This window comes from Carcharhinus amblyrhynchos, chromosome 14, assembly GCF_965287045.1.
Source record: "Carcharhinus amblyrhynchos chromosome 14, sCarAmb.v2.hapA, whole genome shotgun sequence".
NCBI lineage: Eukaryota > Metazoa > Chordata > Chondrichthyes > Carcharhiniformes > Carcharhinidae > Carcharhinus > Carcharhinus amblyrhynchos.
The window spans coordinates 53,393,133-53,409,806 of record NC_137337.1 but is presented as its reverse complement, the minus strand read 5'-3'; the positions used below and the strand labels follow the sequence as shown (position 1 = coordinate 53,409,806).

The window sequence follows — 16,674 nt, the reverse complement described above, 5'->3', positions numbered from 1 at the left end:
AACAAGGCTAGAAGTGAAATTATTTTCCCAACCCACCATTTTCAGCTAACATTTTTTTCTCTTTACTGAGTGTCTCAAGGGAGAGTGAAAAGAGCATGTCATCAGACTAGTCAATGCTGCTTTTCATAGGCTCATAGGTTTTGCAGCAGAGGAGGCCATTTGGCTCAGCGTGATGAAATAGTACAGTCAAAGATCGAACTGCACAAGTCCCATTTTCCAGTGCCTGGTCCATAGCTTTGGAGGTTACGGCAACACAAGCGAATATCTAAATAATTCTTAAATGTTATGGAAGTTTCTGACTCAACCATCCTTTCAGGCAGTGTGTTCAACATTTCCACTACCCTCCGGGTGAAAATGTTTCTCGACTCCCTTCTTAGCTTTCCACCTCTCTTAAATCTATGGCCCCTGGTTATTGATCCCTCTATTAATGGAAAAAAAGTGCCTTCCTATCTATCTTATGCCCCTAATAATCTTATACACCCCTATCAGGTCCTCTCTCAACCTTCACTGCTTCAAGGAAGATAGTCCCAGCCTATCTAATCTTTCCTAATAGCTCAGACCCACCCAACAACCAGACAGCACCTCCTCTGCAGCCGCTCCAATGCGATCTTTATAAAGTGGTGACAGAAGTGCGCGCAGTATTCCAGTGATGGCCTAACCAGTGTTTTATACAGTTCCACTATGGCCTTCCTGCTCCAATGCACCATGCCATGCCATGCCTCGGCACTTCCTCGAAAAACCCGATCAAGTTCGAGAGACGTGACCGCCCCTTCACAAAACCATGCTGCCTCTCACTAATACACTCACTTATTTCCAAGTGGAAATAAATCCTGTCTTGAAGAATCTTCTCCAATAATACTTGTATAATAATACAATAATACCCCAATGACATTTCAGGTTCCCTCCGATCTTCAGTACTCTCCAGAGTCCTACTATTCATAGTGCAACCCTTTGCCTTGTTAGGCAATCCCAAGGGCATTACCTCACACTTTTCAGGTTTTAAATTCAATTTGTCACTGTTCTGCCCACCTGGTCAGTCAATTGACACTCTTCTGCAGTTATTGGCTGTCCTCCTCAATATTTTCTGCCCTACGAATTTTCATGTCATCCACAAACCTCCCCCATATTTAAGTCCAAATCATTAATATATACCACAAATAGCAAGGGGCCCAGCACCAAGCCCTGCAGAACCCCACTGGAAACAGACTTGCAATCACAGAAAGATTAACCTACCATCACTCTCCGCTTCCTGCCTCTCAGTCAATTTTCATATTACTTCTGGGAAATACCCGTTTTGCCTTATAAGGGATAAGGACCAGTTTTTGCTGCAAAATTTTAGACTACAAGTTCAAGTTTTAAGTTCATGTTTCTAAAGTGCTTCCTAATTGGCTCCATTGATGATATAACCAATACCATGTCATTGCCATGAGCAAATCAGAAAAGATGACCCACAATAAGCATAGAAGACTGTCATTAAAATTTCATAGCAAAACTGAATAACTTGAAATATTTAAAAATTCAAACTTTTAATTAACTAATTTAACTAACTTGAGTTAATTCAAGTCTGACCTAAAAAGATCTCCAAAATTTAGTTGGCCAGGAAGCCTAGTTAGAGAAGTCACCAGCTAAGAGTTGTACAATTCTAACTGTTAGGGTCATCAGAATGGAGGATGGTTGTCCTGGAGAATGGAAGTCTTCCCACATCAATATCAAGCAATTCCAGGTCAGGGAGAGCACAGTCATATATATAGAATAAAATTCCTAATGTATAATATTTTGCAATTCCCAAAGTGCCAGCTGATCGCCTCTACCCAGTTTGTATCAACTCAGAGGAAGCTTTGTGACATGGCTAGTTGAAAACTAGATTGAGACTGCCCAAACGGATCTCACACAGGACCTTGAATGTCATTAGACCGAGAAAACTTGCCCCCATCCATTTGTGCAAGATCTGACTCAAGGTTCCAGAAGTGAAAAGTGAGTTCCCACGATTTCTTAAAAGCAAGATCCACTAGTTGGAAAATTTTTAAAAACCGTATCAATGACAAAGGCGTTCATTACCTTCACACACTGTTCAGCCAGATCTCTGCTGGTCCTATTATTGAGCTCAACTACAACCAATCGATTACAAAGTGCTTTTATGGCTCCATCAACTCCAACAATCCTTCGTGTACATTCAGCTGATACATCCAAGTAATATGTTATGGCACGTGCTGTTACTTCCAACACATTGTCAGGAGCACTTTCATCCAGAAAGATTTTGCATAGAGCTGGTAGAAAGGTACGAGGAGGGCACCTACAAAAGCAAAAACACTTTTCAAAAGGGCTACATCTGCAGACAAGCAATGTCGGCGAACATAATCACTTATTTTTTGCTTTTTAATTAAAGGGAGAATGAGATCAATCTCAGCATTAATCAATCAGTAACAAACAAGCTACTTCAAACATCTCTTACTCTTCAAAACAAAAAGTCATCAGTGGGCTGTTGGAGCTCACTCCAATATCCTATACAAAGCAAGGCTTTATTGGACATTTTTGAAGTCACTGAGAATGATAATCTATTTCAACTCACAACCCAAAAACACAGACACTAGGCAAATTTCATCCGAAGCATCAACTTTACATTCTGTTCTTTTAATTAATGAATAGATTTAACAAATTTTTTTTTTGGAGAGGAAACAGTCCAAAAGAAACCAAATGGCACAGTATTCAGGAAATTATATCCAATGGCACAACGACTCTTCCATTAATGATGCCTGTGAAATAAAATATTAGCAGATATTGAAAATCAGAACTAAAAACAAAGAAATTAGAAATACTTAACAAGTCCAGCAGCATCTGTGGAGAGAAACAGTGTTTCAGGTTGTTGACAGGATGTAGTGGAGACACTTGATTGCTTTGAATTGATAGCGAGAAGGTTTAGATTGGCCATAAAAGTTATAAAGTCTTCAGGATTGGATGACATGCATAGAGAGAGCTGAGGGAAGTAAGCACGGAAATTGCAGAAGCAGTAGCCTGCAATTTTCCAATCCACCTTTGCTACAGGGCAAAGTCAGAGGACAGGGATATTACAAATATTACATCCTCATCGCAGGAAGGTATAATGATAAGCCCAGCAACTGCAGCCCAGTCAATTTAACCTCAATGCTGCTAGAAAAGGGTGATTTGGGACAAAGCATTAATGAGAACAAATGCAGGTTAATTATGGAAAGTCAGCGCACAATTGTTAAAATTATGTTTAACTAACATGCATGAAGTTTTTTTTGAATTGAATGTGATAACAGTGAGAGTAGTTGAGGGTCATGTCTTTATGTGGTGTACACGAAGGACAGAAAGTACAGCATAAAAGACATGAGACCAAAGTTATAGATGATGGCATACACAAGTGTGTGTGTGACAGGAAAGAGTTGAGGTAGAATTTTCAAACCAGAGGGAAGTTTATAGCAGGGTTCCAAGGGTTCAGTGTTTGGGCCCTTGCTGCTGTTGATATAAATTAATCACTTAGGCATTAGGCGTATAGGGCGCAATTTTAAAATTTCAGAATGAAATGAAACTTGTAAATTGTGAGGAGGTAGTGTTAAACTTCAAAAGACATAGGTTAGTTGAATTGGCAGTCAAGTGGCTGATAAAATTTTACGTGTGAAATAGTTCATTTTGGTAGGAAGGATGGGGAAAGGAAACATAAAACAAAGGGTGCAATTCTAAGGTGGGGGGGGGGGGGGGGGGGGGGGGAAGTGCCACAAATTATTTCAGCTGACCAGATGGATTAATGAACAGTTAAACTGAATACAGGATCCTGTACTTCAAAAATAGAAGCAGAAGAGTAAGAAGCAAGAAGTTACGATAAACCTATAAAACACTGACTCATGTGCAGTCTACCCGAGGCCGAATCAGAGGGTACACAGCTCTGAAAGGAGGAACTTTTCCTCATTTCAACCTTTTTTGGCCTGTCTCTTATTCTGAGACTGTTTCCTGCTTTGAGACTCAATTCCATCTAATTTTGTGTCATTTATGAACTTGGGAATACTGCATTTAATCCCCACATCCAAATCATGATACAGATCGTGTATAGTTGGGGCCTAAGCACTGATCCTTGTAGAGTTCCACAAGTTACAGTCCACTAATTTGAAAATAATCAATTTATTTCTTCTGTCTGTTTTCTGTCTGTTAACCAGTTCCCAGTTCATGCCAGTATATTACCCCCAATTCCAGGTACTCTAATTTTATTTATTAGCCTCATGTGTAAGACTTTATCAATAGCTTTCTGAAAATCTAAACTACATCCACTGGTTGGATACTCAAAAAGCTCCAACTGATTTGTTAGAAGTTCCTTTCCTAAATCCACAGTGACTGGTCAATCTATCATTTTCATAGTGTCCTGTTATCACTTTCTTTACATTGGACACTAGTTTTTCCTCCCACTACTGACATCAGGCTAACAGGTTATGTCCTTCCCTGTTTTCTTCCTCCCTCCTTGCTTAATTGCGGGGTTACATTTTTTACTCTAAAGCGGCTCCTGCAGTTTGGAGAGTCTACAGAATTATGAAAGATGATTGTTTAAAGTTTACTAATTAGTGTCACAAGTAGGCTTAAATTAATACTGCAATTAAGTTCCTATGAAAATCCCCTCATTGCTAAAACTGGCGCCTGTTCGGGTACACAGAAGGAGAATTTATCATGGCCAATACACCCAACCAGCATGTCTTTCCAACTGTGGGAGGAAACCTGAGCATCTGGAGGAAATCCACACAGACATGGGGAGAAAGTGCAAATTCCACACAGACCCAAGCCGGAAATCAAACCCAGATCCCTGGAGCTGTGAGGCAGCAATGCTAACAACTGTGCCACCATACTACTTTAGGGAAGTGGCAAGGAGGTGGTTTGGGGAGGGGAGTGGCAAGTGGGAGGAACTAGAGACAGAAGAGATGTGGTAAGCATGAGGGTCAGGGTGTGGCCACCCCAAAACGGTGCTAATTGGGTCATGTGATGTGACAATGGCCCAGTGCAAAACAACACTTAAGTGGAAATTCCATAACTAAATGTGCATATTGGTCCCATTTTAGCCCCCATGCTAAATCAGAACAAATGAGGCAATTTAAAATGGAACTTACTGTACACATGCTCATGACAGACTTTTTAAAGCAGAATGAGCTTAAGCATGGTGCTGAACACAAAAGACATTAAGTGATTAAGCAGGCAAGAAATTGTACACCCCAATTGGAAAATACATTATTTTTCTTTTTAGCACATTACACTTGATCATCAAGTTCACTTTGTTGAGGGTATGGACATACAGACAAGTTCAACTGACTAAAGATTGGAAATGCAAACCATGAAGATTGATCTCAACGTGGGGGTGGGGGATCTGAGCACCCATTTGCATGGCTTTGCTTTAAGTGCAAATGGCAGTGTTTAGCTTCAATGTCCAATAGCCTCTGTCGAGAAATTAACCAACAGACAATAACCACTTGACAAACCACGGGTGAATACCTATCTTGTGGAAACAAATAGTTGGAAGATACCATCTTCAATAAAAGGTGAACACACTGGAGAAAAGTAGAAGAAATCAAAAACAGCTCCTCCATCTTGTCATTTGACAAGTCCACCCCAGCTTTAGAATCACCAGGTTGCATCACGCACAGCAAGCTACAATACTCAACACCAGTATACTGCAGCCAGATCTGTAGAGGCATCAGAACTGCATTTTGAAAGTCCCAATGTATTCCACCAATGTCTGGTTTGCAACATGTGCCTTGTATCTAAGCAAGAGTCCAAAACTGACCTTTACAAGTAACCCTCATCTGCTGCATCCTGAGGGATCCATTGAAGATTTTCTCCAACCCACCCCCCCTTTCCTGCGCATCCGCCGCCCTTGACTTGCTCCCACCTTGCCACCCTTGACACTCCCACGTGCCCCGCCCCCCCACCCCATCTGCCCCCATCACCACCAACTCAACCATACAATACTATGAAGTAATGCACAGAAATAAATTTATAAACTGGGTCTAACTTGAATCAGATTTTAAATTCGCACTGATATGTATACTGAAGTTGTGTTAACTTAAAACAGTAAAGAGATATTTAACCTGTGAATTGTAATTCTTTTCTCAAGTGTTTTCAGTTTGAACATTAGAAACGTCACAAGCACAAAGTTTGAATCTTGTCCGTCACATTTGACAAATAATTGTCAAAACGCCCTCCAGTGACAAACAGGACGTTTAAAGTAAGACCTGGTCTTCTGGCCATTTGATGAAGGTGACCTTTACATTGAACATCAGTCCAAGCATACTGGTGACAAACAACAGGTCAAATCATATTTGACTAATTTGCTAGAGTTGTTTGAAGATGTAACAACAAAGGACAATGGTATCCTGTAGATGTAGTACATCTGGACTTTCAGAAGGCATTTGATAAGGTACCGCACAAAAGATTAATTCACAAGGTTAGATTACATGGGATTACAGTAATTTATTAGCTTGGATAGGTGACTCTGAATTCCAGAGAGTACAGGCCTAAACTCTTCATATGACGAATCCCTCACCTCTGGGACCAATATGCACCGAGTCATCCGCCACTACCTGTAATCCCGATTTTGCTACCAGCTGTGGAAGAGGTTATGGTGACCTTCAATTTTGCCCATGTCTGCAAGGCAAATCAAAGCCTGGATGCAAAAGGATCCAGTCCTGAATTTAAAAAACATAATACTGCATAGAGGATCCAGAGGACAGCCTTCACACAAAATGAAAGATGCGCTCAATGTTGAGGATGGCATCATCCTGCATATTTGTCCCTCACCAGGGTGATGGCCGATACTCATGGAATTACACCATAGCCATCCTGGGATTTTGAAAATGAAAATGCTAACAAATATGTTAGCCCAGCGTTGATCAGACATTACCAACTTGGCCAGTGTGCCAAGAGAATCATAAACTCCCCCTCTGACTCCCCATATCCGTAGGGCTGATAGGATCTGGGTGCAAGTGCATATAGACTTTACTGGACCTTTTTGGGGCTCCATGTTAAGATCGTTTTTCTCGAGACTCTTCTGTCCTTGATACAAAGGCAAGCACCAACCGCTATCCGATTCAAAAGTTCTTTATTCTTCTTACATATGCATGCTGGCAAACCTTTGCTATGTAACTTCACCTCATTCCCACCCTTTACTTTTCTTTTCTGAAAACAATTTAATAAGTACTCCACAAGAACAGTCTTTAATGACTCCTGGTCTCAATTTAAGACAACAACCACTTACATTTGACAAGCAACCAGACCACACAAACACACAAATACAAAAACTACTCAAATGATTAGGTCAACCTTAGATTTCCTCTAATCAATTTTCCATCTTGTCAATTAATTTATAATATTTCCCGAGCAATTCCCACCCGTTATTATGTCACAGGAGGACTCGAACCTCAAATTCTACCAACCTAGGGACTCAAACCCCCGCTACCAGGGGACTCAAACCTCCCAGATTTAATATACCAAAACCCTGGGGACTCTAACCTCCAGGGACACCTGGTGGACTCAAACCTTCCACTTTCTTACTGAATAAACCTGGGGACTCTAACCACCTGGTGTCTTAACAAATAAACCTGGGAACTATAACCACCAGGGCAACCGGGGGACTCGAACCGCCCGAAGAACTAGTAGGTGTTCAAGGACGTAAGCTGCCTCCGGGTTCCATCAATACAGGGCCTCGGGGGACGAGGGGTTGACTGAGTGTTAGTTCAGGTGAGAGACCAAGGTTAATCTTACTCTGTGTGCCGATCCATCTCATGTCACTACACCCAGACGATCGCTTATTCAGTCCACCTTGGAGGACATGTTGGAACCCTGCTCACAGCGCCAGTTGTTGTTAGTTTATCGCGAGACTCTTCTGTCCTTGATACAAAGGCAAACACCAACCGCTGTCCGATTCAAAAGTTCTTTATACTTCTTACACATACAAGCTGGCAAACCTTTCCTAAGTAACTTCCACTTAGTGCTGGGAGTCAGGTAGCAAAGGCGCCCTGAGTAATGGGACTGTCCCCCTTTATGTAGCTTTTACAATCCTTACAATCACATGTGGTCTGATGCAATATAGCTAATCACAAGACACCCTTTGTCCTAGTTAGATTAACCATATCTAAAGTCATAATGGTTATTTTGAAAAAAAGAGAACTGTTAATGGGTAAGTTCATTAATCACAGATGTCTTAAGTTGTTATTTACCCAAACTGTGTTTGCCAGTTTTTTGCAAAAGCTCTTAGTTGCATGATATTAACCCCTTAATATTTCATCCATGGTCTTAATCATGGTTAATGCACACTCCAAATGGTTAGAAACACAACACATAGGTGCCATCACTTTCCACGCTACCATTAAGAAACTACAAATTCCTGGTGTTTGACAATGGAATTCTCTTTATGACTAGAGTTCCAGGACTTCATGTTTTCCAACAGAATCAAACATTCGAACAGCACCCTATCACCCATCATCAAATGATTTGGCTGAACGAGATGTGCAGATTTTTAAGCTTGGCATGAAGAAGCAATCTGTAGCGTCCAGAAACACTAAACTGACATGATATTTATTCAACCATTGGACCATCCCTCACACAACGACAGGAATTGTCCTGTGGAATTGTTAAATCCCCACTGTATAATTCTCAGAAGTGAATACTGATTGTATTAACTCAATTGAGAAGTTCACATTGCCTTGTGTCGCCTTAAATTTGGGATAATGGTCAATGTGTGGCAGAACTCCTGTGTCAACCCAGGCACTGCTCCTTGATTTCCTCAGTAACCTGTCCCATGCAACTCCAACATCTTTGGCTTGCATGTCTGATGTGTTTTTTTTAAGCAACAGGCTTTTAAAAAAAAAATCACAACAAGAATTGAAAAGTTTTTTTCTTGGAGTTTAGCTTGAAATAAAAGGGGTGGGAAGGGAGATCCTGTTAACCTGAGAACACTCCAACTGGGAAAACAGCATGGTCCCTTTTGCTAAAGGCCATTGTGGGACTGATCAATGATCATTACACCAGCATTTATGGGAAGTGAGAATAACAGAGTTAGCTTGAGGCATAGGCTGAAGTTTCTTTGGCCGTGGAGAACTAGAATAGTTATTTATGTTTTCTCTTTAGGATTACACGCAGATCTTTTGGTAGCAGCAGGGTGGGAGACAAGATGCCGACCAGCACTACCAGTGAAGAGTGTAACTTTTTTTTTCAAAAAACACAAACTTTTTTATGGCTCTGAGTTGCGTCACTTCCATGTACTTGGATCAGTTTAAATATTTGGAAGTTGGGGATGAATCTGACTTATTCTGTTGCTTTCATTCGCTGTACCTGCAGTACAGCGCAGGATGTCAGAGGCTGAGCTCCCAGGCCAATTCTGGCAGCTGCTTTCACTCCAATTCCGGCTTACCTGCCCGTCATCACCAGTACTGCATTCACTGAAACATTTCGGCAGCAGGCTGCAGGTCGCATACAAGCTTCTCATTAGTATGCTGTGGCACAGCGGTTAGGAGCTACTGTTCTAAGGTGTCAATTACTTGTGAGACCCTCCCTCTCAAAGTGTGTTTCTGGTACTTCTTGCGAAGATAAAGGAATGTTTTGATATCTCCCTTGCCCATTTGTTCAGAATGGGAAATATGCTGTGGTGCCCTCATCATTGATATCTTGAGCTTATCATCTCAAAACCTCATTTAATCGATATTAAATCAGAGTCCCATCACTGATGTTATATTTTGGCCAGATTGTTTCAAAGATAGCAGTTGCTTCTTGTTGCTTGCTTGGTCACTTTTTTAAACAAAGGCTAGAGTGATAAAGTTGCTTAAAACTAATAAAGGAAGTTCATAAAATACTAATTTAAATATATTGTGTTATGTATAGAATAGCTTTTATGTCTGCCTTCACCGAAGGCAGCATGCAATATCTAGAAGATGGATTCATTAGATGTCTAATTGATGACCACCTGCTGTAGATCAATGTGCTTTTGCTGAGCCAACTACTTTGCAATTATATGTTTTTGTTGTTTGAGTGGTGCTTGTTATATGTCAATTAAATTTACGGGATAGTTTTGCAGATATATGTACATTTAACTAACATATTAAAAATAGGAGCTAGAAAAACGAATTGCAGAATTGAATTCTAAATTTACAAAAACAAAGATAGCTACATAATGTGAAATAAAGTAACTGCCCTTAAACATGACAAGCTAAACTGCACTAATTTAGTGCTGAATGTAACTGGACTGATTAGTAAGTTCGCAGACGACACAAAGGTTGGTGGATTTGCGGAAAGCAATGCAGACCGTCAGAAGATACAGCATGATATAGATCAGTTGGAGACTTGGGCGGAGAGATGGCAGATGGAGTTTAATCTGGACAAATGTGAGGTAATGCATTTTGGAAGGAGTAATACGGATAGGAAATATTTAGTAAATGGCAGACCCTTAAGACTATTGATAGGCAAAGGGATCTGGGTGTACAGGTACATAGGTCACTAAAAGTAGCAATGCAGGTGGAGAAGGTAGTCAAGAAGGTATCTCGCATGTTTGCCTTCATTGACTGGGGTACTGAGTTTAAAAATTGGCAAGTCATGTTGCAACTTTATAGGATCTCAAATAGGGTGCACTTGGAATACAGTGTTCAATTCCAGTCGCCACACTACCAGAAAGATGCAGAGGCTTTGGAGCAGGTACAGAAAAGATTTACCTGGATGTTGCCTGGTATGGAGGGGATCAGCTATGAGGAGAGTTGAAAAAACTTGGTTTGTTTTCACTGGAGCGACAAAGGTTGAGGGGAGGCCTGATAGAAGTCTACAAGATTGAGAGGCATGGACAGAGCAGATGGTCAGAAGCTTTTTCCCAGGGTGGAAAAGTCAATTGCTTGGGGACAGAGGTTTAAAGGTTCGAGGGGCAAGGTTTAAGAGATGTACAAGGCAGATTTTTTTTTTTACACAAGACAGTAGTGGGTGCCTGGAACTCGTTGCCAGGGGAGGTTGTGAAAGGGGATACAATAGTGACTATTAAGGGGCATCTTAACAAGTACATGAATAGGATGGGAATAGAGGGATAGGGTCCCCAGAAGGGTAGGGGGTTTTAGTTAAGTCAGGCAGCATGGTCGGAGGGCTGAAGGGCCTGTCCCTATGCTGTAATTTTCCTTATTCTTTGTTTTCACACTTGTTTTCCTTACACAACATGACTTTCAATTTAAAGAACGGAGCTGATATTTTAATTGCGATAGAGGTGAATGGTTTTGTACAAGTAATTGTTCAACCTTAACATTCTAACACCATGCGGCACAGCGGTAAGCACTGCTACCTCACCAGCGCCAGGGACCTGGGTTCAATTCTGGCTTCAGGTCACTGTCTGTGGAGTTTGCACATTGTCCCTGTATCTGCATGGGCTCCCTCTAGTGCTCCAGTTTCCTCCGAAGTCCAAAAGGTGTGTGGGTTAGGTGGAATGGCCATAGTAAATTGACCTTAGTGTCAGGGGAGTAGCAGGGTAAATGTGTGGGGTTACGGGAATACGACCTGGGTGGGATTGTGGTGAATGAAGACTCGATGAGCCAAATGGCCTGCTTCTGTACTGTAGGGATTCTATAATCCTATGATGAGCTTGATTCCCAGAGTTCAGCAAAACTTCATGTTGGGTTGACAAACTTCAATTGTGTGTGTCAACTAAACTAAAACCAATCATTAAATTTCCCTACACCTGGCAACAGTATTATAAATTTACTCCGTACTTTCTCCAGAGCAACTATGTCCTTCTTGTAATGTGGTGACTAGTACCATACACAAATCTCCAGCTGTGGCCTAATCAGCATTTTATACAATGCTGCATGATATGGGTGGCAGTGTCTAGCACTGCTGCTTCACAGCATCAGAGACCCAGGTTCAATTCCAGCCTTGGGTGACTGCAAACTCCACACAGACAGACATTCTCCCGATGTCCTTGTGGGTTTCTTCTGGGTGCTCCTGTTTTCCCCACTGTCCATAATATGCAGGTTAGGTGGATTAGTCATGCTAAATTACCCCTTAGTGTCTCAAGATGTGTAGTGGATTAGTGGGGTAAATGTGTGGGGTTATGGAAATAGAGTCGGAAGAGAGCAGAGCCATCTGTGGAGACAGCGTAGAGCCGACATTGAGTCTAGATGGCTGAGTGGGGTTGATCCTGGGTAAGATGTTCTGTTGGAGGGTCGGTGTGGACGTAATGGGCTGAATGGTCTCCTTTTGTAGGGATTCCATATCCCTGCTTTTGTATTCCATGTAAAAAGTCTGACAACACCAGGTTTTAGTCCAACCTATTTATTTGATAATATGCTCGCAAGCTTTCGGGGTTAGCCCCTTCGTCAGGTGAATGGAGAGTTCTGGCCTCAGACAGAGCATATAAAGCACAGACAGTTTAGAGATTACTGATTAGAATGCGAATCCTAATCAGTAATCTCTAAACTGTCTGTGCTTTATATGCTCTGTCTGAGGCCAGAACTCTCCATTCACCTGACGAAGGGGCTAACCCCGAAAGCTTGTGAGCATATTATCAAATAAATAGGTTGGACTAAAACCTGGTGTTGTCAGACCTTTTACTGTGTTTACGCCAGTCCAACGCCGGCATACCCACATCATTTGTATTTCATACCACATGCAAAGGAGCGCATTCCACGTACTTTCTTTATCACCCTATAAACCCATCCCGCCACTTTCAGGGATGTCATGATGTGGAGATGCCGGCGTTGGACTAGAGTAAGCACAGTAAGAAGTCTCACAACACCAGGTTAAAGTCCAACAGGTTTATTTGGTAGCAAAAGCCACTAGTTTTTGGAGTGTTGCCCCATCGTCAGGTGAATGGGAGTTCTATTCACAAGCAGGGCACATGAAGACACAAACTCAATTTACAAAATTATGATTGGAATGCAAGCCTTTGAAGGAAATCAAGTCTTAAAAAGGTTCAATGGGAGTGGAGAGAGCATGAAGCACAGGTTAAAGAGATGTGTGTTGTCTCCAGACAGGACAGTTAGTGAGATTTTGCAAGTCGTGTGGCTTACAGATAGTGTGACATGAATGCACAATCCCGGCTGAGGCCGTCCTCGTGTGTGGAACTTGGCTATCGGTCTCTGCGACTCTGCACTGTAGTGTGTTTCGTGAAGGCCACCTCGAATAACAGTCATGCGAAGATTAGAGACCGAATGCCTGTGACCGCTGAAGTGTTCCCCAACAGGAAGAGAACAAGTTTGCCTGGTGATTGTCGAGTGGTATTCATTCATCCGTTGTCGTCGCATCTGCATGGTCTCCCCAATGTCACATGCCTCGAGACATCCTTGCCTGCAATGTATCAGGTAGACAGCATTGGCTGAGTCACGTGAGTATGTACCATGTACCTGGTGGATGGTGTTCTCACGTGAGATGATGGCATCCGCGTCGATGATCCGGCATGTCTTGCAGAGGTTGCTGTGGCAGGGTTGTGTGGTGTCGTGGTCACTGTTCCCCTGAAGCTGGGTAGTTTGTTGTGGACAAGGGTCTGTTTGAGGTTGTGTGCTTGTTTGAAGGAAAGTAGGGGTGTGGGGATGGTCTTGGTGAGAAGTTCATCTTCATCAGTGATATGTTGAAGACTCCGGAGAAGATGTCGCAGCTTCTCCACTCCAGGGAAGTACTGGACAACAAAGGGTACTCTGTCCACCGTGTCCCATGTTTATCTTCTGAAGAAGTCGGTGTGGTTTTTCGCTGTGGTGCGTCAGAACCGTCGACTGATAAGTCGAGCGCCAGAACCTGTTCTTACGAGCGCATCTTTCAGCGTCTGGAGGTGTCTGTTGTGATCCTCCACCTGAGCAGATCCAGTGTATATGGAGGGCTTGTCTGTAGGGGATGGCTTCTTTAATGTCTTTAGGTTGGAAGCTGGAGAAGTGGAGCATCGTGAGGTTATTCAGGGGCTTGCGATACAGTGACGTGCTGAGGCAACCATCCTTAATGGAGATGTGTGTGTCCACAAATGCAACCGATTCCGGACAGAAATCCATGGTGAGTCTGATGGTGGGACAGAACTTGTTGGTGTCATCATATAGTTGTTTCAGTGATTGTTCACTATGAGTCCAAAAGGAAGAAAATGTCATTGATGTATCTAGTGTATAGTATTGGTTGAAGGTCCTGGGTGGTGAAGAAGTCTTGTTCGAACCTGTGCATGAAGATGTTGGCATATTGGAGGTGTGAATTTGGACCCCATAGCTGTTCCGCATGTCTGGATAGAGAACAGTAGGCGGCATGGTAGCACAGTGGTCAGCACTGCTGCTTCACAGCTCCAGGGAACTGAGTTTGATTCCCACTTGGGTCACTGCGAGGAGTTTGCACAATTCTCATGTCTGTGTGGGTTTCCTCTGGTTTCTTCCCACAGTCCAAAGATGTGCAGGCTAGGTCGATTGGCCATGCTAAAATTGCCCTTTAGAGTCCTAAGGCGCGTAGGTTAGAGGGATTAGTGAATAAAACATGTGGGGATATGTAGGTAGGGCCTGGGTAGGATTGTGGTCAGTGCAGACTCAATGGGCCTAATGGCCTCTCTGTACTGTAGGTGAAGACATTGTGGCCCAGGATGAAGCAGATCAGTTATAAAATTGCATCTGGAATCTGGCATTTGTCGGCGATGAGTGCTGAGGTAATTGCAGCATGCCATCATCGTGGGGGATGCTGGTGTAGAATACCGAGACATCCTGCTCCATGTGTGCTGAGTTTCTGTAGGAAGTCCGTAGTGTCGCAACAAAAGCTGGGGGTTCTTTGCACAATGGGTTTCAGGATGCCCTCGACGAAGCCGGAGAGGTTCCTCACACAGGCTCCCATTGCCCGATACGATGGGATGGCTAGGTGTGCGTCTTGTGTATCTCTGGAGGCAGTAGAGATCTCCAACACGGGGAGTACGTGGCATGAGAGCATGGATGGTGCTCTGAAGGTCCAGATCAAAAGATCTTGATCAGTCTGTTGAGTTGACAAGTGTGTTCTTTGGTCAGATTTGCAGGTAACTGTCTACAGAGTTCCTCGTTGTTCAGTTGTTGCTACACTTCTTTGCAGTAATCCATTCTGTTCAGTATGACGATGGCCTCTCCTTTGCCTGCTGGTTTGATGACAATGTTGCAGTTCGTCTCGAGAGCGCGGACGGCGTAGTGTTGTGCTTGGGTGATGTTCGGGGCTGTGTTGTGAATGTGCCTGATCAATCTGGTGTTGACACCTCCTGATGGCTGGGACATACATGTCAAGTTGAGGGCAGCGGCTTTTCAGAGGAGTCCAATTTGACTCTTTCCTCTTTGGTTGCTGCACTGTGGATCTCTCTGTTGGCTGTTCCGGTTCATTGGCTATCTCATTATGTTCACTGTTGGCCTCTTGGGGCTTGTGGAAGAACTCACACAGCCTCATTCGCCTGATGAATTCCTGTGTATGCTGCAAGACTGATGGGGCAGAAACTGAGCCCTCAGCTGAGAACTTTGATTTCATCGGGTTAAAGCGTGTAGTCCGACAAGTTGACAATGGATTTCCCTGCTGTGGTACTGTTTTCTACTGTGGTACTTGGGGAGGCGTGGTTGCTGCTGTTGGTAATGCCGAGTTTCTCAAGTTTGTGTTCTTGGTGTGCATGTAGATGGTGTGGTTCCTTTGTCTCATCTGCTGAGCAGAGTTTTGTAGCTGGAGCGCAAGTTGAGAATGTGACTCTATTTTGGTTTCCAGGACGTGCGTTTGCTGTAGAGCTGGTGAATGAGGTGGGGGTTGAAGAGTGTGAGAGAGGTGCGACAGCAAAGTCTCTCAGCGTAGTCTGTGTTATAGGCGGACTTCACAACACGCACCAGCGCAGAGTCACTGAGCAGAGACTGATAGCCAAGCTCTGCACACGAGGACAGCCTCAACCGGGATCTTGGGTTCATGCCACACTATCTGTAAGTCCCACGACTTGCCTGGACTTGCAAAATCTCACTAACTGTCCTGACTGGAGACAGTTCACATCTCTTTAACTTGTGCTTAACATTCTCTCCACTCACATTATCTGTACCTCTAACGAAGACTTGATTACCTGCAAAGACTTGCATTCTAATCATTATTTTGTAAACTGAGTTTGTGTCTTTATATGCCCTGTTTGTGAATCGAACTCCCACTCACCTGACGATGAGGCAGCAAGCTCTCTGAAAGCTAGTGACTTCTGCGACAAAATAAACCTATTGGGCTTCAACCTGGTGTTGAGACTTCTTACTATCTTCAGGGACATGCACTCCCAAAATGTCTCACTTCCTCTACTCTCAATATTCTCTTGTTTGTTGAGTATTTTCTTGCTTTGGGAGGGCAGACAAAATACGTAACTTCACATTCATACAGATTGAATTCCATTTGCCAATTTTCCCTCCACTCAACTAAACCATTGATATCTTTCTGGAATCCACAGCTATCCTCTTCACCAGATCACATTTGTGCATCATCTGCAAATTTCCCAATTATACCTCTCACATTCAAGTCCAAATCATTTACACCATAAACATGAAAGGCTCCAACAACGAATCTTGAATTGCCACTGGAAACTGTTTTCCATTCACAAAAGCATCCATTGACCTTAGTTTCCTGTTACAGAGACAATTTTGGACGCAACTTGTCACATCCCCTTATATATCCCACGGACTTTTACTTTTCTGACCAATCTACCATGTGGGACCTTGTCAAAATTCATGTAAATTG

General features: G+C 42.9%; 1 protein-coding gene across 7 annotated transcripts in view; it reads right to left on the bottom strand.

Annotated features, from left to right (window-relative positions):
* hectd1 (HECT domain containing 1) overlaps nt 1-16,674 on the bottom strand; it is a 123,178-nt gene that overhangs the window by 98,461 nt on the left and 8,043 nt on the right. For all 7 annotated transcript variants that reach the window (XM_080202878.1, XM_080202883.1, XM_080202881.1 and 4 more), the window contains exon 2: nt 2,059-2,293. In XM_080202878.1, coding sequence (XP_080059004.1) covers nt 2,059-2,293 — 235 coding nt within the window. The remainder of the gene's footprint in view (nt 1-2,058; nt 2,294-16,674) is intronic.